Here is a 22815-nt window from a genome sequence, read left to right as displayed (position 1 = left end):
AAGGACGCGTGGATGACAACTGCCCAATGATTACGTGATGTTAGACTGATGGGGACACATGGATGGCAACTGCCCAGCGGTTATGATGCCAGACGCCTATAAATATCCCATGGGCATGTCAGGTAAAGGGGTTTCTTTCTTTTTTTAAGAAAAAATTCTTTCCTCCATCACTACTGCATTTCTTTAACATCCTTTATCTAAAAACAATTACTGAGTCTCTCGCCAGAGGTAAAAAGGGGAGGGAGCCCCAGCCTCTTTTTGCAGGATCACCGGAGGATAAAAGACCAATTCTTTCACTGGAAAACATATGGAATTATACTAAAATTATTTCATTGGTGCCGTCTGTAGGAAGTCTTCACTGAACATAAAAGCTATGTCGAGAAGACAAACTAGAAGTGATACACGTGTGGTTACTAACACTGCGGAGTTGGAGTCGGAGTCTGTCGCCAGGGGTCAAGATCCGCAGCTTCAATCTCAATATGTGACGTAGAGTCAATTTAACCTTCTGGAGGCTCAGTTAGCCACTATGATAATTCTCTTACAAAATCAGACGCCAAGAGTAGCCGGTCCATCTGACAATATGCCAGAAGCACCGTCGCAAGACATAAATGGGCAACACCAAGCAAACCATTTAGTTGTCCCACCGGTAATTCAGGAAATCGTTGCTGACCAAGGGTCACATGAAGTCACACATACACAGGCCACGCGTCCTATGGCAGACTTGTAGCGTAGGATGGAAGAAATAATGACCCAGAAGATTGACGATGTGTTGACAAGGAGGAAGGATAGGCGAAGGCAGATAGTTTTGGAAGAAGACTCGTTCGCCCCAGAAATCATTGCGGTTCCTCTACCAAAGGGTTTCAAACAACCAATGATAGAAGTGTATGATGGAGTCACCGATCTACTTGATCATCTATGCACTTTTGTTGATTTAATGAGACTGTACGTAGCCACAGATGCCGTGATGTGTCGATCCTTTTCACCGACGCTGAGAAGGGAAGCGAGAGATTGGGTAGCCACTCTGGCGCCACGATCAATCAAAACATTTGATGAGCTCTCTAGAAGCTTTGTAGCATATTTCATGAGCAGCAAGAGAAAGAAAAAGACCGCCATAGGACTAATGCAAGTTGTTCAAGAAAAATATGAGCCATTGCAAGATTATTTGGCTAGGTTCAGTAGGGCAACATTGGGCGTAAAGGATCTCCAGATCTTGGTGGTAGTCACTGCATTAATGAATGGAACGCAAAATCAGGCTTTTAAGATGTCACTCTCAAAAAACCCCCCAGAGTTAATGTATGAACTATTGAAAAAGGGAGAGAAGTATGTAGACGCTGAGGAAGCAAAGAAGGTCACGAAAAGCCTTCGCGAAGGATGAGAACCAAACAAGCAAAAATCACATGAGGAGAGAAAATCTACCGATAAGAATAAGTTGAAAAGCGAACATGTGAATAGAGGGTATGCACAGGTTCGCAGTCAAACAGAGCTAGAAGAGATAAAAACCTTCACCCCTGTAAACGCTCCACGGGCAAAGGTATTGATGGAAATTCGGCACATGAAAGAGCTCGGCTAGCCGAAGCCCATGGCAGCCTCTACTAACAAGAGAGACAAAAGAAGATATTGTCAATTCCATAGGGATCATAGGCATGATATGGAATAATGTATCCACTTGAAGGAGGAGATCGAGCACCTATTGAAATGGGGACTTTTGACTAAGTATGTGAAGAATGATTGAGGCAAACAGAAAGTCAACGATAGACCACCACCTAAGGCTAGAGTAATAAATGTGATAGCTGGAGGGATTACGACAGGCGGAGACTCGAATTCATCTAGGAAGGGCTATGCTCGCACCGTTAGGGTTTGCTCCATTTAAGAGATGACCAGGTTTCACCAAAATATTACTTTCAATGAAGAAGATCTGATTGGTGTGGCAACGCCCCATGACGATGCTTGGGTGATCGTCGGTGACATAGTGGATTTTGATGTAAAAAGGGTTTTGGTTGATGGTGGTAGCGCGGTAAACATCCTCACTTGTGAAGCATTTGTAGGATTGAAAATTTCTCTTGAAGAATTAAAGGCTGTGTCCACTCCTCTTCAAGGATTCGGAGGAGTTACTGTTATACCAGAGGGAGCTGTAGAACTTCCAGTGACGTTGGGTACATATCCAACAAGCGTGGTGATCCTAGTAAACTTCCTTGTTGTTAAGACCCCCATGGCGTACAATGCAATATATGGTCAGCCTCTGTTGAATGTCGTTGGTGCAATTCCTTCCACTTATCATCAAGTTATAAAGTTCCCAACCAGCCGAGCGTAGGGTATGTGAGAGGTGATCAACAATCTTCGAAAAGGTGCTATGTTGACAGTATACAAGCAAGGGAATCACCGTCAATTATGACGTTAGATTTTGAGCCCCCGAGGGGACGAATTAAGTCACTTGACATGACAGAAAAAATTTTGATAGGGGAAGGACATGAATTCAGCATTGGGATGAACATGAGGCCAGAAGAAAAAGAAGAATTAGTGAAGTGTTTATCTGACAATTAGATGTTTTTGCGTGGAGCCCAAGTGACATTCCATGGATCAGTCTATCAGTCGCTCAGCACTGTCTTGGTATTGCACCTGGAGCAAAGCCTGTGAGGGGAACGAAGAGGAATCTTGCTCCGGAGTGATAGGCTGCGGCGAAGGCAGAAGTTGAAAAGTTGTTGCATCCAGGGTTTGTCAGGGAAGTACAGTATCGAGAATGGTTGGCCAATGTTGTCCTCGTAATAAAGTCAAATGGGAAATGGCGCATGTGCGTGAATTACACTGCTTTGAACAAAGTATGTCCCAAAGATTCAGATCCGCTACCTAGGATAGATCATTTGGTAGATGCCACATCAGGTCATGAATGACTGAGCTTTCTAGATGCCTTCTACGGGTATTCCCAGATCTCTATGGCCGAGTCGGACCAAGAGCAAACATCTTTCATAATTGACTCGAGAACGTACTGCTATACAGCTATGCCATTCAGCTTGAAAAATGCTGGAGCAACTTATCAAAGAACGATAAATAAAGTCTTCAAAGACTTGATTGGAAATATAATCGAAGCTTATGTTGATGATATGGTTGTCAAAAGTGTTAAGGCTGATAACCACGTAGCTGATCTGCGAAAAGTGTTTGACGTAGCCCGACGGAATAGGCTGAAATTCAATCCCGAGAAGTGTGTTTTTGGAACAGCAGGTGGAAAGTTCCTATGTTTCATGATTTCACAAAGAGGCATCGAAGCAAATCCAGATAAGATCCGAGCTATCCTGGAGATGAAGAACCCCTCAAGTAAAAGGGAGGTCCAGCAGCTCACTGGGCGGGTAGCAGCATTAAATCATTTCATGAGTCGAGCAGTTGATAAGTGCTACCACTTCTTCAAGGAAATTGGGGCTCAAACAACTTTGAATGGACCAAGGACTGTGAAGAATCCCTCAAATCCTTGAAGTAGTCTCTCCAGCAGCCCCCGGTCCTGACTAGTCCATGTGCAGGGGACGTGTTATGTTTGTATTTGGCAGTTTCAAAGCACGCAATCAGTGCGGTGCTCATAAAAGAATTTCCAAAGTCACAAAAGCCAGTGTATTACATAAGCCAAGTTTTGAGAGGTGCAGAAATCAGGTATAGTCTTGTAGAACAGCTGGTGTTCACATTGATTATGGCCGTCAGAAAGTTAAGGCCGTATTTCCACTCTCATACAGTACAAGTCATGACCGATTAGCCCATGAAGCAAATTTTGCATCGACATGAGACGTCTGGGAGGATGTTAAAGTGGGCAATCGAATTAAGTGAATTTGACACCGAGTTCAAATCGAGGACAGCTATTAAGGCGCAAGCTTTGACAGACTTTATCGCAGAGCTTACAGCCCCCCTTGACCAACCCGAGGGGCATGAGGAAGTTTGAAAAATCTTTGTGGATGGATCTTCACATAGTGAAGGATCCGGAGCATGCATTATTATGATAGGACCAGGGTCCGAGGAACTAGAATATTCATTGCGTTTCGAGTTTCCAGCAACAAATAATGACGCCGAGTACAAGGCAGTGATTATAGGCTTGAGCTTGGCATCCAGACTGGGGGTGACGTCAGTAGAAATTTGCAGTGATTCTCAGTTGATAGTTGGGCAAGTGACAGGGGAATTTGAGGCGAAAGATGGGAAGATGATAGCTTACTTAATGAAAGTCAGGGACCTACAAAGGGGATTTGCGAGTTTTAAGATAACCAAGGTCCCCCGCAAGGAGAACGAGCGAGTAGACGCTTTATCCAAGCTAGCATCTGCAAACCCAAAAAATCTACCTAGCACAGCAAACGTGCAAGTCCTGCGACACCCGAGTGTACAACATGTAATCGACGTAGTACACATGGAATATGAAAAAAGTTGGATAGACCCGATAATTGATTATCTCATGGAGGATAAATTACCAGAGGATGTTCTCGAAGCCAAAAGATTGAAAATTCGAGCAGCTTCATTCACCATAATTGATGAACATCTCTACAAGCGAGGCTTCACCATGCCTTACGTAAAATGTTTGCGCCCAACTGAAGCACATGAGGTGTTGTTAGAAATCTATGCAGGGATCTGCGGTAACCATCAGGGGGCGGTCGTCCTTCCATTCAAGGCCCTTAGATAGGGATATTATTGGCCAACTATGAAGCACGATTTCAAAGAGTTCGTGAGAAAGTGTGATGCATGTCAGGGTCACGAAAATTTGATTCATGTTCCCGCGGAGCAACAGTTTGCCGTTTTTGGGGTATGCCCTTTTTTCCAGTCGGGAATGGACGTCTTGGGGCCTCTACCTATAGCCAAGGGGCAAAGGAAGTTCTTGTTAGTGGCCATCGACTATTTCACCAAATGGGTCGAGATGGAGCCCTTAGCCACCATCACAATGGCTAAGGTGCAGAGTTTTCACTTGGAAGAATATAATATGCAGGTTTGGCATACCAAGAGTTCTTATAACTAACAACGGCAGACAATTCGACAACCACATCTTCAAGGCTTTTTGTGAAAGTTATCGCGTACTCACTTTCGTCGCTCATCCCCAATCCAATGGGCAGACGGAAGTAACCAATCGTGCGATATTATGGGATTTGAAGATAAGATTTAAAAAGGAAAAGGGGCTTTGGACAGATGAATTGCCAAATGTGTTGTGGGCATATCACACCATTCCGTGAGAATCTACAGGAGAAACACCCTTCAAACTCTCTTTTGGGATGGAAGCCATTGTCCCCGTAGAAATTCTAAATGAAACCGGCAGGATGAAAGTCAAACATCTTGACATCGCAACTACCAGTGTAGAACTCGACCTACCGATGGAGTGAGAGAGAAAACAGCTGTAAGGATGGCAGCCTACAAGCGAAAAGCTACTGAATACTTTAATAGAAGGGTAAGCCATGGACTTTCCAGCCAAGAGATTTTGTATTAATGGAAGCAGTAGCAACAGGGCACCCTCCATCCAAGCTTGGGCCAAACTGGGAAGGATCATATGAGGTGATTTACAACCTTGGAAAAGGAGTTTACAGCCTAAAAGACTTGAGAGAAAATCTGATATGATCCAGGAGTCGAGCCCGACGAAGGCAAGTGCGAGACGATACCCATTGATAGTCGATGGCGGACCAATGACGCGATCAAGGGCAAAGCAAGTGAAACAAGTGATGGGATTGCTCCTTCAAGAAACCATTGATGGAACCATGTTCGGACTCAAAATGGAGCAACTTTCATGTTCGGGTCGAAGGCTGAATCAACTTGGATCAATTTGTTATCAAGCGACGAAATCGGAGGCTGAAAACAAGTTTGTGCGGCCGCACAGGCAAAACACCATGCGGCCGCACACATGCATACTGAAAAACACAACACCAATTCTTGTTGAACCATGTGACCGCATGGAAATACACCATGCGGCCGCACAAGCCAAAAATATTGGTGAATTTTCTAATTTTGGCTGAATTTCCTAGTTTCGATAGAATTCTTATGAAATCAAATTATTACTATAATTTGATGGTTTTGGTCGTTTTTTATTCATTAGTATAAATAGGAGAATATTTTTCATTGTAAGAACTTTTGACTTTTTTGCTTAATATTACAGAGAGAGAATTGTTCTTTCAATTTCTTGTTCTTCTTGAACAATCTTGGAACTTATCAAAATTCAATTTCTTGTGGCGTTCTAAACAATCGGATTGTGGGCTGTTTTAATTGTAATCAAGGGGTTTTAGGTTCTTCGCTAATCTAGGGTTTCTTGGTTCAATTCTTGGGGTTCAAGATCCAAAACCGGGTTAGTATTGGCGTTCTTGGGTTCCGCATCAATCTCGTTGTGGGTTTCGTAGTTTTCATTGCTACGGGGTTCGCATCAGTTGGTATCAGAGCTTTGACTCCAATTTAATCAGGTTATATCCTTTGTTTTCTAATTTTTTTCAATTTCTTGTGTTATTGTGTCCAGAAGGTTTTCTTGGTTCAATTCTTGGGGTTCAAGATCCAAAACCGGGTTAGTATTGGCGTTCTTGGGTTCCGCATCAATCTCGTTGTGGGTTTCGTAGTTTTCATTGCTACGGGGTTCGCATCAGTTGGTATCAGAGCTTTGACTCCAATTTAATCAGGTTATATCCTTTGTTTTCTAATTTTTTTCAATTTCTTGTGTTATTGTGTCCAGAAGGTTTTCTTGATCATTTGATCCAAAAGTTTCATCAAAAATCTTCAAATTCCATTACTGGGCTCAATTTTCGCTCAAATCAGTTTTCTTTTTCTTTGTTGGTTTTGTTATTGATTTTCGGATCTAAAATTTTTTTTACTGTTCATCCTTACAGTAAAAAAAATAAAATAAAATTGTTAAATATTATTGATCCGTCAAATACCAACTTTTATTATTCAATATCGTTTCTAAATTACTTGGACACATTGAATCATTCCATTCCTTCAATTCAAGTCAAGTTTTAAAAGTTTTCTTTGAGTCCTTTGTTACAATTATTGAGTCACATCCGGTTTGGGAAATTCTACACGAATTGATTGATTGATTGAGTTCATTGATTGTTCCTCGAAGCAATTGTTGAAAGAATTGAGTGGTAAAAGGCAGAGGGATGAGCTTTATAGAGGGTAAAAGCTCTTGTGTGTTTCCGAGTGATTTTTGGTGAGGCAGTAAAATAAAAATCTTTAGTGTTAGGATGCCAGAAAGGGCAGAATCAAATTCAAGCCGACAAGGCAATAATAGCAATGCATCGGAGGATTTGGTGCAGAGGTTTGAGAGGGCGTTTGGAGCTGCGAGAGATAGGTTGGAGAAGCAGGAGGCTTGGATGAATAGATTAGATACATCGGTGGCTAATCTTAGTCGGGGGCATCGAGTGGATGTATCCAATGCTAGAGGACCGGATAGATGGGAGCCTAGGAGGAAAAGGCGAGAGGAGTATGGATATGGGAGTGACATGGGTAAAGATGAATTTTACGGTGTTGAGATGGGAAGGATGATGAATAGACGGGGTCGGAATGATCGCGGGGAGGAGTTGGATGGAAATTTGGGAAATATAAAAATGACAGTTCCTTCATTCAAAGGAAGAATGATCCCAAGGTATACTTAGAGTGGGAAAGGAATGTTGAAATGATCTTCAAGTGTTATAACTACTCAGAGGAGAAAAAGGTGAAGTTAGCAGTTTTGGAGTTCAGTGACTATGCAATTTCATGGTGGGATCAAGTGATTACTTCACAACGTAGGAGTGGGGGAAGACCAATCAGCACTTGGGAGGAATTGAAGTCATTGATGAGAAAGAGGTTTGTTCCTAGCCACTATTATCGAGAGATCCATCAAAAACTGCAAGGTCTATATCAAGAGTCGAAAAGTGTAGAGGACTATCATAAGGATATGGAAATACTCATGATTAGGGCCAATGTGATAGAGGATCGGGAGGCTACCATGACACGATTCTTGAATGGGTTGAATAGGGAAATTGCCAATGTAGTGGAGTTGCAACATTATGTGGAATTGGAAGACATGTTGCATGTGGCTATGAAGGTAGAGAGACAGCTGAAGAGGAAAGGGGCAGCTAGGCAGCCATTAGGAACTTCGAGTGTTAATCCATCTTGGAAGCCAGGGTGGAACAACAACAACAAAAGTGATAAAGCTGTACCTAAAGGTAGGAATGAGTGGTAGAAAGGGAAAGAAGAAAGTGCTAGCAAAACAGCACCCAAAACAGATTCATAATCATCAAGGAATCGAGATATCAAGTATTTCAGATGCTTGGGGTCAGGGCACATTACTTCTCAATGTCCAAATAAATGGGTAATGGTGTTGTTGGATAATGGAGAGGTAGTGAGTGAAAATGAAAGAGAGCTTGAGGACATGCCTGCATTGGAGGACGTTGAAGAAGAAGAAAAATTGGAGTTTGCTGTTGGGGAATCGTTGGTGTCAAGGAGAGCTCTTAACACCCAAGTCAAAGTGGATGATTCGGAGCAGCAACGAGAAAATATATTCCACACACGTTGTTACATCAACGATAAGGTATGTAGTATGATTATTGATGGTGGGAGTTGCACGAATATAACTAGTACAACTTTAGTTGAGAAATTAGGGCGAGCATTGTTAAGACACCCTAGGCCTTATAAGTTGCAATGGTTGAATGAAAGTGGGGAAGTTAGGGTGAATAAAAGAGTTTTAATTAATTTCTCAATTGGGAGTTATAGTGACAAAATAGTATGTGATGTGGTGCCTATGCATGTGGGTCATATCTTGTTAGGAAGACCATGGCAATATGATAGAAGGGTCACACATGATGGATATAGGAATCGTTATAGCTTTGTCAATGATGGGAAGACTAGTACTCTTGCGCCATTAACACCGGCACAAGTGTATGGAGATCAAATCAAGCTGAAAAGTGAGGAAGACTAGAGAATAAGAGAGTCAGGAAAAAGGAGAGGCAATAGTGAAACCATCAATAAGAGAGAAAATAGTGAGGTGGCTGAGAGTGGAGAAAAGAGAGAGAAGCCACATGAGCGGAGAGAAAAAGAGTCAGTTGAGAGGAGAGAAAAAGAGTCAGCTGAGCGGAGAGAAAAGCCAAAGGTCAACTTCTATGCAAAAGAGAGTGAGTTGAAAAAGGCTATGAGCGATAATAGGCAAATGATATTGTTATTGTACAAGGAGTCCCTCCTCAATTTCGAAGATTCTAACACATCCCTCCCTAGTTTGGTTAAGTCTTTATTGCAGGAGTTCGACGATGTATTTCCTGAGGAGATGCCAAGTGGATTGCCACCGATCAGAGACATCGAGCACCAGATTGACTTTGTACCCAGAGCTGTCATACCGAATCAACCAGCTTACCGAAGCAATCCCGAGGAGACGACGGAGCTTCAAAAGCAAGTGGAGGAGTTGATGAGCAAAGGTTATGTCAGGGAGAGCATGAGTCCATGTGTTGTACCTGTTTTGCTGGTGTCTAAGAAGGACGGGACTTGGAGAATGTGCGTGGATTGCCGAGCTATCAACAATATCACGGTAAAGTATCGTCACCCAATACCTAGGCTAGATGATATGCTTGATGAGTTGCATGGTGCTTGCATTTTTAGTAAGATTGATCTTAAGAGTGCGTATCATCAAATTTGCATGCGGGAGGGTGATGAGTGGAAAACAACGTTTAAGACTAAGTATGGATTGTATGAATGGTTAGTTATGCCGTTTGGACTCACTAATGCACTGAGCACTTTTATGCGTTTAATGAACCATGTTTTGCGTGCTTTTATTGGGAAATTTGTTGTAGTTTATTTTGATGACATCTTAATCTACAGCAAAAACCTAGATGAGCAATTAGAACATTTAAATTGTGTGCTTGTTGTGTTGCGAAAGGAACAACTGTATGCTAATTTCAAAAAGTACACATTCTGCATGGATAGAGTTGTTTTCCTAAGATTTGTGGTTAGTGCTAACGGGGTGGAAGTCGATGAAGAAAAGATAAAAGCTATAAATGAATGGCCAACACCTAAGACTATAACTAAAGTTAGGAGTTTTCATGGATTGGCTAGTTTTTATAGGCGATTTGTAAGAGATTTTAGCACCATCACCACACCGTTGACTGAAATAGTAAAGAAGAGTGTAGGTTTCCATTGGGGAGAAGCTTAAGAAATTGCATTTAACACAATTAAGGATAAGCTATGTAAAGCACCTGTTTTGGCATTACCAAATTTTGATAAAACATTCAAAATTGAGTGTGATGCATCAGGAATAGATATATGAGCAGTGTTAATGCAGGAAAGGAGACCTATTGCTTACTTTAGCGAAAAGTTGAGTGGGGCAGCATTGAATTATCTGACATATGACAAGGAGCTGTATTCACTTGTTCGAGTATTGGAGACTTGGCAGCACTACTTATGGCCAAAGGAATTCGTGATACACACCGATCATGAATCTTTAAAGTATTTGCAAGGTCAAGGTAAGTTGAACAAAAGACATGCGAGATGGGTAGAGTTTATCGAGACATTTCCCTACGTCATCAAGTACAAACAAGGTAACGAAAATATAGTTGCTGATGCATTGTCTCGAAGGTACGTGTTTTTAAATTCATTAAGTACTAAATTACTTGGTTTCGAGCATATTAAGGACATGTATGAATCTGATTGTGATTTTTCTAGGATTTATGCTTCATGTGACAAAGGTGCATTTGATAAATTCTATAGGCATGAAGGATATTTGTTTAGGAAAAATAAGTTGTGCATTCCTAATTGTTCTTTGCATGAATTATTGGTAAGGGAAGTACATGGGGGTGGTTTAATAGGACACTTCGGGGTTCAAAAGACTTTAGACATGTTAGGGGAACATTTTTATTGGCCTAAAATGCGACATGACGTAGAACAAATATGTGGAAAGTGCATAACTTGTAAAAAGGCTAAGTCTAAGGTTCAACCCCATGGTTTGTATACTCCTTTGCCTGTACCTAGTGAACTTTGGGTAGACATATCTATGAACTTTGTGTTAGAATTGCCTAGGACAAAAAGGGGTCGGGATTCAATATTTGTAGTGGTCGATAGGTTTAGTAAGATGGCGCACTTCATACCATGTCATAAAACTGACGATGCTACTAATATTGCAGACTTATTCTTTAAGGAAATAGTATGTTTACATGGAGTACCTAAAAGTATAGTGTCTGATACGGACGTGAAGTTTTTGAGTCATTTTTGGTGTGTTCTGTGGAGTAAGTTAGGAACTAAGTTATTATTTTTTACAACTTGTCATTCACAAACAGATGGGCAAACTAAGGTAGTTAATCAAACTATGACTCAACTACTTAGGACAGTGATCAATAAAAATCTGAAATCATGGGAAGAGTGTTTACCGTTTATAGAATTTACATATAATCGAGCTACACCTTCTACTACTTCATTTTTTCCTTTTGAAATTGTTTATGATTTTAATCCACTAACACCTATGGATTTAATGCCTTTGCCTGTGCATGAACGAGGTAGCTTGGATGGGAAACGAAAAGTCGAGATGGTGAAAACACTCCATGAAAAGGTCAGGATGCAGATCGAAGAGAAAGGAAAGCTAATTGCATCAAAAGCAAATAAAGGAAGAAGACGTGTTAAATTTGAGCCTAGAGATTGGGTCTGGGTGCATTTCAGAAAAGAGCGTTTTCCATAACAGAGGAAGTCAAAATTGCAACCACGAGGCGATGGACCGTTTCAAATCATCGAGAGGATCAATGACAATGCATACAAAGTGGATTTACCAGGTGAATACAATGTTTCGGCTACTTTTAATGTATCTGACCTCTATCTGTTTGATACAGGTTCAGATTTGAGGACGAATCCTTTTGAAGAGAGAGGGGATGATATGATCCAGGAGTCGAGCCCGACGAAGGCAAGTGCGAGACTAGACCCGTTGATAGTCGATGATAGACTAATGACGCGATCAAGGGCAAAGCAAGTGAAACAAGCGATGGGATCGCTCGTTCAAGAAACCATTGATGGAACCATGTTCGGGATTCAAAATGGAACAACTTTCATGTTCAGGTCGAAGGCCGAATCAATTTGGATTAATTTGTTATCAAGCGATGAAACCGGAGGCTAAAAATAAGTCTGTGCGGCCGCACAGGCAAAACACCATGCAGTCGCACACATGCATACCGAAAAACATAACACCAATTCTTGTTGAATCATGCGACCGCATGGAAATACACCATGCGGCCACACAAGCCAAAAAAATTGGTGAATTTTCTAATTTTGGCCGAATTTCCTAGTTTCGATAGAATTCTTATGAAATCAAATTATTACCATAATTTGATGGTTTTGGACTTTTTTATTCATTAGTATAAATAGGAGAATATTTTTCATTGTAAGAACTTTTGAATTTTTTGCTTAATATTGTAGAGAGAGAATTGTTCTTTCAATTTCTTGTTCTTCTTGAACAATCTTGGAACTTATCAAGATTCAATTTCTTGTGGCGTTCTAAACAATCGGATTGTGGGTTCTTTTAATTGTAATCAAGGGGTTTTAGGTTCTTTACTAAAATAGGGTTTCTTGGTTCAATTCTTGGTGTTCAAGATTCAAAACCGGGTTAGTATTGGCGTTCTTGGGTTCCGCATCAATCTCGTTGTGGGTTTCGTAGTTTCCATTGCTACGGGGTTCACATCAGAATCCAATCGGCAGGTCATGGAACACCGAGCATCTCAAGAAGTACCATCAATAGTTTGATGAGTAGGGAGTTCATACCAGATCTTTTGTAAATATAGCCGTTAAGATGGTTTACTAGCTTCCATAATGTATTAGCAAATGTCTCTTGTAAATACAGTCACTAGAATTTTCTTTTAGTGTCCATAATGCATCGCCTACTGCAGGCATATCATGTTGTAATCGCTCAAATTATCTAATGAAAGGCCCAGATGGAGGCAAATAATGAGGGCGCTAAGGAAGGGCCAGCCTAGTTGGGACATCCCAGTGCGCCTACTGAGTCCCCAAATCTAGGTAAATTCATGTATCTATACAGGAGTTGGGTATACATTTGATTGAAGAATGAGTTGCAGAACACTTCTTAAAGTTTCTGAGGTGTTCGACGATAGCGGTGAGCAATAAGACCAGCGAAAATGGTTAGCTCGAAATCGCTCCAAGGTCTGATGGTAATCTTCCCAGATTACATAAGTGGTTAAGAGGCTAGATCACATGCCTTAAGAAGGCGTTCGACGAATAGTGGTGAGCAGTAAAACCAACAAAATTGGTTGGCTCAAAATCGCTTAAGCTTCCAAAATCAAACAAATGGATGGAAAGCAAGATCACCAGATCTCGTGCCCTACAAAGACATTCAACGAATGTCGGTGAGCAGTAAAACCAGCAAAAGGGGTTAGCTCGAAATGACTTTATGGTTTGATAGTGGGATCTTAAAACTAAGAAAGACTAGTAAAGGGTGAAATTATCAAATCTCATGCTCTACAATCCTAAGGCATTTAAAGGGTAGCGGTGAGCAACCGAATGAAAGATCGATTAGCTCAAAATCGCTATACGGTCTAGCAATGAGCCCATAAGCTAAAATCTGCTAACGTACGAGATAGCTGTAACTAGCACTCTGTGCTTCAAAATTGCTCAAAAAACAAAAAAAGAGGGAATAAATGACAATTTCAAAAACTAGCAATATCAAAATGATGAAAATTAGTAATAGCAATAACAGTACTGAGCGCACGAAGTACTAATCATAATAAATGCGAAGCATAATATCTTGTCTACATCCCGGACCAAGAAAAAAAACTATTGAATAGTCAAATGGCGAAAAGGGATAACAACGAAAAGCTTAAACAAGTAATAAAAAGCTAAGTCATTCTGTGTTCAAACTTCCTCCACTTCCTCTTCGTGGCGTGCTAGTATGCCCAAATATTTTAGTTTGCTTAGTTGCTTTTTCTTTATCTCTACAAATCCAACAGAAAGCGATCGTAGTTAGTGGGATCAATGGATGGATGCTCGATCGTCACCCACTCTTTGGTAAGGGCAATAGAGGCTGCTATTGTTTGTGCCCCATAATCGTTCATGTCCTTAGCATACTCTGAAGAGACCTTATAACGGTCTACTGCATTGATTTGAGCACGGGCCAAGGAAGAGTGCAGGTTGTCAATTTCTCTCTCTTTTGTTCATTGATGTGAAATTCCATCTCATTCTTCTGAGCCTCCACAACATCAAGAGACTTTTTCAGATCGCCCCCCTCCTTGTCTTTCTCCTCCTCGAGAGCTTTTAATTCAGCAGTTAGAAGGCGACTCACTTCGACGAGGAAAGTTTGCATTGTCAAGACCTATCAAGCAGATAGTAAAAACAAGGTAGGATTATTACACAAAGTATGAATGTGAATAAAAATGAAGAAATAGAAAGAGGGGGTACCCTTCTGTTATAAATCGCCAGGACCCTCTCTACATCGTCCTTTCGGCGCCTAGACAAAGCTTTGGCATGATCAGACATAATAAAAGTATCGACCATATCAACTTCGCGTACGCCTTGAGTAGGAGGAAATCTAAGATCTGGAAGTGGAGAACCATCATTCTCAAATTGGAACTCGTCAAGACTCGAGTTTTCCTCTTATGGATCATACGATGGAACTCCTCTCACGGGTTCCTCCAATGGTGGAAAAGACCCCCTGTTAGTGTTCTTTCCTTTTTTCTTGTTAGTGACTTTTCTCTTCTTGGACGGGGCATGAGACAACCCCTTGTCGCTCTCAGGCTCGGGCTCAAGTAGAGAGCTCAAAACTCCTACAAAGTCGAAGTCCATACCTGCGTACATACAACCAAGAAAATCAGACGCAATGGCCAACCACCAAAGAAAAATGCAGAATGAAAATCAAAAGCCATAAATAAGGACCTACCAACAGGTCGACCAATCCCCACTGTTAACATCTTCCTTACTGTTAAGACTTGAGAGAGGAGGGGTGCAAGAGGAGGTATACGGGTCAGTTGTTGGACTTGAGAACTCAAAAGAGGAGTAGGCTCGACATGACTATTGAAAAGAGGGATTTGAAGGATTCTCCAATGAGTGTTGAATGGAAATCGACCTTCAAAAGGCCGAACGAAGAATAATCGAGATTTCCACCCGCTGTTGGAATTTCTATACTTAGGAATGCAAAGAGGGACCCTGATAGTAAAATACATGAACGTGTTGTATTGGAGTAAGTTGTGCAACTTGAACGCGCACCTAAACAATTCAATGGAGGGCACAATCTTTTCACAAAGGCACAGGTACAAAAAGTATAATGCTTTTCTCCATGCATTCGGGTTTATTTGACTCGGTGTAAGATGAAATTCGTTAAAAATTGAGACAAAGAGTGGATGAAGTGGAAACCTCAAACCTCCATCGAAACAATCTTTATACATGGCAATTTCACGAGGGTCTGACCTTGGGGGATCTATATATATAATCATCAATGCGTGTATACCTATCAAGCAATTGATCTAACTTGGTTGCACAATTGTAGGAGCTAGGCCCCTTTGGAGTATCAAGGACTACAACTCTACCCGTAGGATCCTGACTGATCTCAAAGTTGAAGGTTGGAGACTTGAAAAAACTAATGTGATTTTTAGGAAGACATTGAATGAAAATTGAAGGGTCTCCGAGAGAATGAATTGGAACGTTATGGACTAGAAGACGATGAAGATGATAGAACAACCTTGTACATCTAGAAATAATGACGAGCTATTATACTCTTAAGAAAAATAAGAGGGGAATAGGGAGATTACCTTGGAGACAAATACAGAGAGAAAAAACACTTGGGATTTACAGGAAAGAAGAAGATGTGAAAGAAAAAAGGGATTACGTTCCCTTTATATAGGAAAATTTTAGGGTTCACAAAAGGCCCGAGCCCGCGAGTCAACCTACTTATGGATCTTCTTTAAATTGTAGGTCTCTCTATAAATCCGATCCAATGCGAAAAAAAAAACTTCAAATGCCTTTTTGACCCACGATTTCAAATGGACAAAATCCATTATATGTCACGGCGACTGCAAAGCAGTGAGTTCATTCCGAATTGTCGCAAGCTTTCCGAAATGTGGTTATAGGCCCAAAACAGACACCGTATACAAAAGTTATGTCAATTTTTCGAAAACTGACAATCCAAGCGTTCCATGTACGCAAGTACTTGTTCTTTCACACGAACTGTCAAGTGATAATAATAATAAAATAAATTGTGACATCATCCAACACTTGGCGATAAAAATCGACAAAAGATATGGGGTTAGTGATATTATGTGGTTCAAATAATTGATTAGGACGGCTGGTAGAGTGAGGATGACCCCTGCTATGTCGGGCGACCCCCGCTATGTCAGGTAGCCTATCATGAAATGACAACTATCGTAGTGTCAACTCGGCCGACGCTACCTTCGCTTGCTCATAAGGTACAGACAGTTTTGGCATGTCAGGTAACGCTCGTCATATTAGAGCGCTAATTACTATGCTAATCCGACCCTTGCCACGCGTGGAGCGACCGTCGTCTATTCGAACAACATTGGAATCGGTCAACAACCATCCGAACGGTTATTATTAAACCCACTACACGGGCAACCGAATAAATGGAAAAACCGCCTGAAGAGCGGGCAAATCTCACAAGGACGCGTGGATGACAACTGTTCAGTGGTTACGTGATGCTAGACTGATGAGGACACGTGGATGGCAACTGCCCAGCGGTTACGTGATGCCGACACCTATAAATATCCCATGAGCTGTCAGGTAAAGGGGGGTCTTTCTGTTTCCAGAAAAAATCCTTTCCTCTGTCACTACTGCATTTCTTTAACATCCTTTATCTAAAAACGATTACTGACTCTCACGCCAGAGGTAAAACGAGGGAGGGAGCCCTAGCCTCTTTTTGCAGGATTACCGGAGGATAAAAGACCAATTCTTTCACTTGAAAACATATATATATATATAACTATATATATATATATATAACACATGTAGAAGATTAGCATAATAGATGGTACCACAGGATCTGGAAGAAGATTTGATTAATATGTCTAAATGTTCCTGCTCCATGTCAATTTTTAAGTATCAAACTTAAAACTATATATATATATATATATATATATATAACAAACTTTTTAGACATTTATACTCTATATAAAGACCAATTGAGCCTATACGCAAAGAACGATTTGAAGCGTGTATCAAGTCCGAGTCTGAGTTTGAGCTCAGACGTACATGATGTTCTTGCAGAGCTCTAGTCGTGTATTGATTATGCAACAGGGTGTAAACACTAGTATTATAAGCCAGTTCTTGTGCTTTACTCATTTGTCAACATCGTTAATTTTATTTTGATATCAAAAAAGAATTTGAACCGTCTAGATTTACTTCTAGTTGATCATGCAATGTTATAGACATATATGGCTACATTTTATTAATTCAATTGAAATTAACAATTTGCGAGTTTCGACTTTAGTGAGAGTCTCAAGTGCTTGGCTATCAAAGGGAGTGCCCTCTATTGAAATTAATTATGATGGATTTTAAAAATTATTTTAAATTTAGGTGTTCTTAAATTGAAATTTTAATGTATTTTAATAAAATTTATTAAAATTTAGGTGTTCCCAAATTATATTTTAACGAAATTCAATGAAATCTTTTAAAATTTATGTGTAACTAGTGGATTTATAGAGATTTCATTAGTAGATGGATTTTAAAAAAATTAGATAGGGATGGTTAAAAAAATCGCTATACCCAATACTCTCGGGGCCCATCGAGAATGGGATGGATATTACCCGCTTAATCGAGCAATCGGGTCGGGGACGGGTAACAGGGGCTGTCCCTCCCTTCCCGCTTATTATTATTATTTTTTATCTAAGAATTCATTACTTTAAATGAAAAATTTTACGAAATTTCATTAATTCTAATAAAAGAATAGCAATTAAAATTATTCAAGGAATATAATAAGCAATAAAGACCTTAGTTTACCATATATATTCGAATAATTTAACTTTTAAAGATAAATTAATTAATTAAAAATTTTAATAACTATATTATTATTTAACTTTAATGAATTGAGGCAATAAAATGAATTATAAAAAACTAAAAAAATTAAAATTAAACTGGTAAGTAAATGGGGCAAACGCCCCGCCCTGCTTTAAACAGGTTCCTTTTGCCATCCCTAGATTTGGATGGATTTCAATATTAAAAATACATATAATCAGATACTTTTGAAATTTCATCATATTTAATGAAAATTTTATGGAATTTATAGAAATCTTTTCAAATCCACCAAATTCGTTAGAATATATAAAAATTCATCAAAATCTTAATTGAGAAAACATCTATAAAACTTGTAAGAGGTGATTAAAATGTTTGAAATAATCTCTATTAAAGAGCAATAAGAAACTCAATAAGCCCTTGTTTGAGACCTATTTTTCATCAAAATGCATTATTCAATAGTGATTTGATACAATTTCAATTACACATTTTTAATAAAATAATATTACACGCATATCTAAAAAAAATTTATTTTTTAATCACACATTCTTCATCATAATATTATTTTAAAAGAAGCTCAAACAACCCCTAAAAAAGCACCTGCTAAGCGAATATAAGAAAACTTCTCTCTCTTAAAAATAGATATTCCTACCTTAAATATAACAAACAGGGCAGGGAAGGAGAACATGATGCCGTCCCAAAGTTTTCGAACATTTCGAATACCTTTATTTTATTTTAGTGTCTTTTAATTTAAATCAAATTTAAAAATAAATAATTAGTAAATAAAATAGAATGATAAATGTAAATATTTTAATCCCACCCATTCGCACATTTTTATCCCACCTACCCAAGTCCCTTTATCCGTTCATGCTAACTCCGCTGCCACGTCTACTCAAATATACACTTACTGAATCACTAGACATTCTAGGCTATAGGGCTCATGTGACATACCCGTCAAAAGCTACTTTTAAAATTAAAAAAAAATATATATATATTTTCGACTTATTGAATAAATTTTTTTAAGTACTTTATTCTATAATCGCAACAGAGGTTCCAAACCTTTAAAATATTAGTAGACATTTTTAAAATTTTTGATTTATTGCAACCGTTACTCAAAATCTTTCGAAACGTTGCGACGGAAGCCATTTTTGATGGTTTCCATCCATAATTATGTTAGTTGATTAAAAACTTGAATTTGACCATATTTTTAATATTCTTATAAAGGACAAAATAGTAACTTTTAACTTACTAAATTAAATAATTACATAAGTAATTAATTAAATTAAAAAAAAGGGGGGAAAACCTGTATCTTCTTCCCCAACCTACCTAATCCAGTCCCAATCTATCCTTTCCAAACACTTATTTCCGCCACCTCCTCAGTTGCCGACGCAGCAGCCAAGGTCCTCGGTGAAGATGTTTTCGACAAAGCTCTAGCCAAGGGCCTTCGGTCCACACATATTTTCCTCCTTGGGAGCCCTTCTTTTCCCACTAACTCCTACAATGGCGACCAAAACTCTAACCCTAGCCTTAGCTCTTTCTACTCCATCTATCATGGCACCACCAACAACAGTTACAGCTCTTTCGCTAAAAATTTCGAATACTAGCTGTCTTCCTTCTTTTACAATGCCAGAATCATTATTGCCCTGATACCATCTGCCTTCTTGTTGGAAGAATTTTGTGAATAGTGACGCCGAAATAAGTATAATGATGGTGACAAAGCCGAGGCAAGAGTTGGACTCTTTGTTCTTAAGTCGAATTTGCCCCGCAACGGTGCCTACGGATTTCGGCAATCGACTCCCAAGATACAACGGCTACACTTGTGTTTGTAGCACTCCAAAACACAAGTACAACGAACCAAATGTAGGCTTATGTACTCCACAGATGAAATGAAAGATAATCAAAATAAATGAAATGATTTTGATTTTGGATAGAAGAGAGGATGAGAGACGTTTTTGCATATCAAACTGTGAGGAATAGGACACCCAGAGGGTCCTATTTATAGACCATGAAGGGGTGTGGACGAAATGGTTGAGGCCAAACCATGCACCCTTTCCAAACAATGCACCTTTATGAAAAGGTGTCTATTCACTAATGGTTGAGGTCTTTTTCGTAATTTCTCATTCATCCGATATTGGTTTTCGAAATGCCAAATATACCCTTCAATACATGCAGAGAAATCAAAATTCTCTTTCGGGGGCGTTGCCCCCGACCCCCCACGAGGGCCGCTGCCCCCTCGACCTTCGCGACCTGACCGGGCAGGTCGATCCCCGTTTGTGCGCCCCGAAGCGGCGAAGTGGCAAACAATTTTGCCTAAACGGATTGAGTCGAGCTTTTGAGTATTTGGCCGAATTCGATACGAACTTTAATCGATTTTCAATTCTCAATTTATTTAACCAATATCCAACACTTCTTCCTCCTAAAACTTGGTGGAACTCCGATTGTTGACATTTTCACCATCAACCTCATGATAGCCTATATCCTCGATTCCGTCAATTTTAAACCCGGTTCATTCTTCGCAGTCTAGTTTGCTTAAATTTTTGCTCAAATCGCCTTCTTCTTCATCTCCTTCCTCTCCCTCACATTCAATTCTATCTCCCTCGGTCGCCTTGTCGCTTTAACTTGAACGTTGACCAAGTTGGGATGAAGGTGGATGTTGAGGTGGTGATGACAATGGTCAAGTTGACTTTGGGTTTGAGGTGGAGATGGGTGACGGGAGGGGAAGAATATGACAGTGTGTACGTGTGTTTTTTATTTTTAATTTTTAATTAATTAATTTAATTAATGTTATAAACAGAAAGTGACTCTTTTACCTCTTTTTAAAATATTAAAAATGTGGTCAAAATTAAATTTTTTGTTAACTAACATGGATGGAAACCATCTAAAATGGCTTTAGCCGCAACGTTTTGAAACGTTTGAGATGACGGTTACAACAAATCAAAAATTTGGGAAAAGTCTATCACTATTTTAAAGGTTTGAGACATCTGCTGCAATTATCCTTTATCTAATTATAAGAGCTCTGGAGTAATTTGTCCAAAAATTCTTCATGAAGCAGAAAAGGGGAGCAACCATGCTTGATGTTCACCATGATTTACACTTTGTCACGATACAAAGTGTCATCTGGCAATTTAAGTGAAAAAAGTTCTTCATCCAATCATATTTTTACAAGAAGATAAATGTCAACAATTATGTCAATCTTGGAATGTACAAATGGCAAACAAAAACCTTCCAAATAGTCTGATAGTTAATTTATCATAGGTTCATAACTATTTTGCACTTCATTGCCTCGTCAAAAGCGATTCATCTACTGCCCTTTCACACATAGAAATCAGAAATAATTGACTATTATTTTCTGAGAAAAAGAATTTCTTAACACTTGAGTTCCAAAACACAATTAACATCTATTGTCTTGAATTTGCTATCATCCCCATATGATATTCAAGACATTATGGCACTCCACTCTTCTTAGCAAATGAAAAGAAGTCGAATTGTAATGTGTCAAAAAAAAGTGTTGATGTCTTACAATTTGTTAAGAAACGATAATGTACCCATGTATCAAAAATGCATTGAGGGGCATACGACACTTTGAAATATTTTCATGGACTCTATCCATTCATGAGCTGCTGTCATGTTGCAATAATGATAGACAATGAATTAGTCTTACTCTCAATAAATTTGGAGTCAACTATATTAATCTTTTTTCTTTACTTCGTTTTGTTTCATGCCTTAAGTGCTAGAAGATGCAAAGCAACTTCCTTAGCAACCACAGCAACACAAATCATGCAAAAACTTTGTAGGCTGAAGTTACAAACATTGTAAGCCATTTGCATGCTGCTAGACGTGGCAATGGCTCAGCTGGGCCTATTATCCAAGAGCTCGGCTCGTTACTCGAGGGCCAAGCTCGTCCCTTTTTTTTTTTAATAGATAAAGCCTCCTCCTTTATTTGGACTTGGGACATGTTATTTAAATTTTGAGTAGGCAAAGTTAAAGATTGTATACAAATAACTTGTTACGTGTATAATTTTTTAGAAAAATTAAAAATAGTATTATAGAATAAATTTTTTTATTAATATGGTTAAATTAAATATTACTTATCTGACGACATGCAATTTGGTATATTTATCTTCCAATCGAAAATGAGCATTTCGTCGATCCTTCACGTACATCAATGCTTTCAAAATGTCTTTTTTCAGTCGACTGCTAAATTCGGACAGAACCCTCTTACTTGCGTTAATCTGAAGATACAGTTCTAACCGGAGGTGTTAGTAAATCTTTTGCAATCGTATAAATCACTGGCCATCTCTTTCGTACTTTCACTAGAATTCAATTACTTCTTCTGAATTTTTTTAATTGATATATTATTAAGCATATTATGATCAAAATAATCAAATAATTTAGTAGAGAATGCATTTGGACATATGTCTGATATCTGATTACATGTGATAGACATGCTACTACTATAAGAACATATTGCATCGTGTCTATAGGTATTATTGCATTCAAATAAATTTAATATTCCAATGTCGTCTTCTTCAATATCGATGACAGAGTAGGTACAGATGATACGCGATTAATATTTACACCAATTCATTGAACATACAATTCATACATTTCACATAAACTTGTTCTAAATTCTATAAGTGATAGATGTATTAAAAATTATAACTTTTGAAATTTGATCAAATATATATTTAGTACCTGATAAATTGTATTGAAAATTCATTCACTAAAATCGGTGTCATTTTTTGTATTTACGAAAAGCTATTGCAGTTATATAAGGACGTTCAAACACTATACACTAGTGGGATGGTATATTTCAGATAAAATATTTGTAGTCATAAAAACTTGCCATTTTTTTTTAATTTTAAAAGCTAAAAGCCAATCAGATTCATTCAAAATAGCGTCATCATCGTTCCTATTATGCTT

General features: G+C 39.0%; 1 protein-coding gene across 1 annotated transcript; it reads left to right on the top strand.

Moving 5' to 3' along the window:
• The first annotated feature begins 745 nt into the window (after positions 1-745).
• LOC111406746 lies at positions 746-1870 on the top strand. The gene is made up of 3 exons (XM_023036124.1): positions 746-1348; positions 1466-1531; positions 1742-1870. Exons 1-3 carry the CDS (start codon positions 746-748, stop codon positions 1868-1870), a joined length of 798 nt encoding a protein of 265 aa, XP_022891892.1.
• The last annotated feature ends 20945 nt before the right edge of the window (positions 1871-22815 follow it).

The sequence above is a fragment of the Olea europaea genome, chromosome 12 (genome assembly GCF_002742605.1).
Source record: "Olea europaea var. sylvestris chromosome 12, O_europaea_v1, whole genome shotgun sequence".
Taxonomy (NCBI): Eukaryota; Viridiplantae; Streptophyta; class Magnoliopsida; order Lamiales; family Oleaceae; genus Olea; species Olea europaea.
Note: the sequence above shows the minus strand (reverse complement) of the source record. Positions and strands in the feature narration are given on the sequence as shown.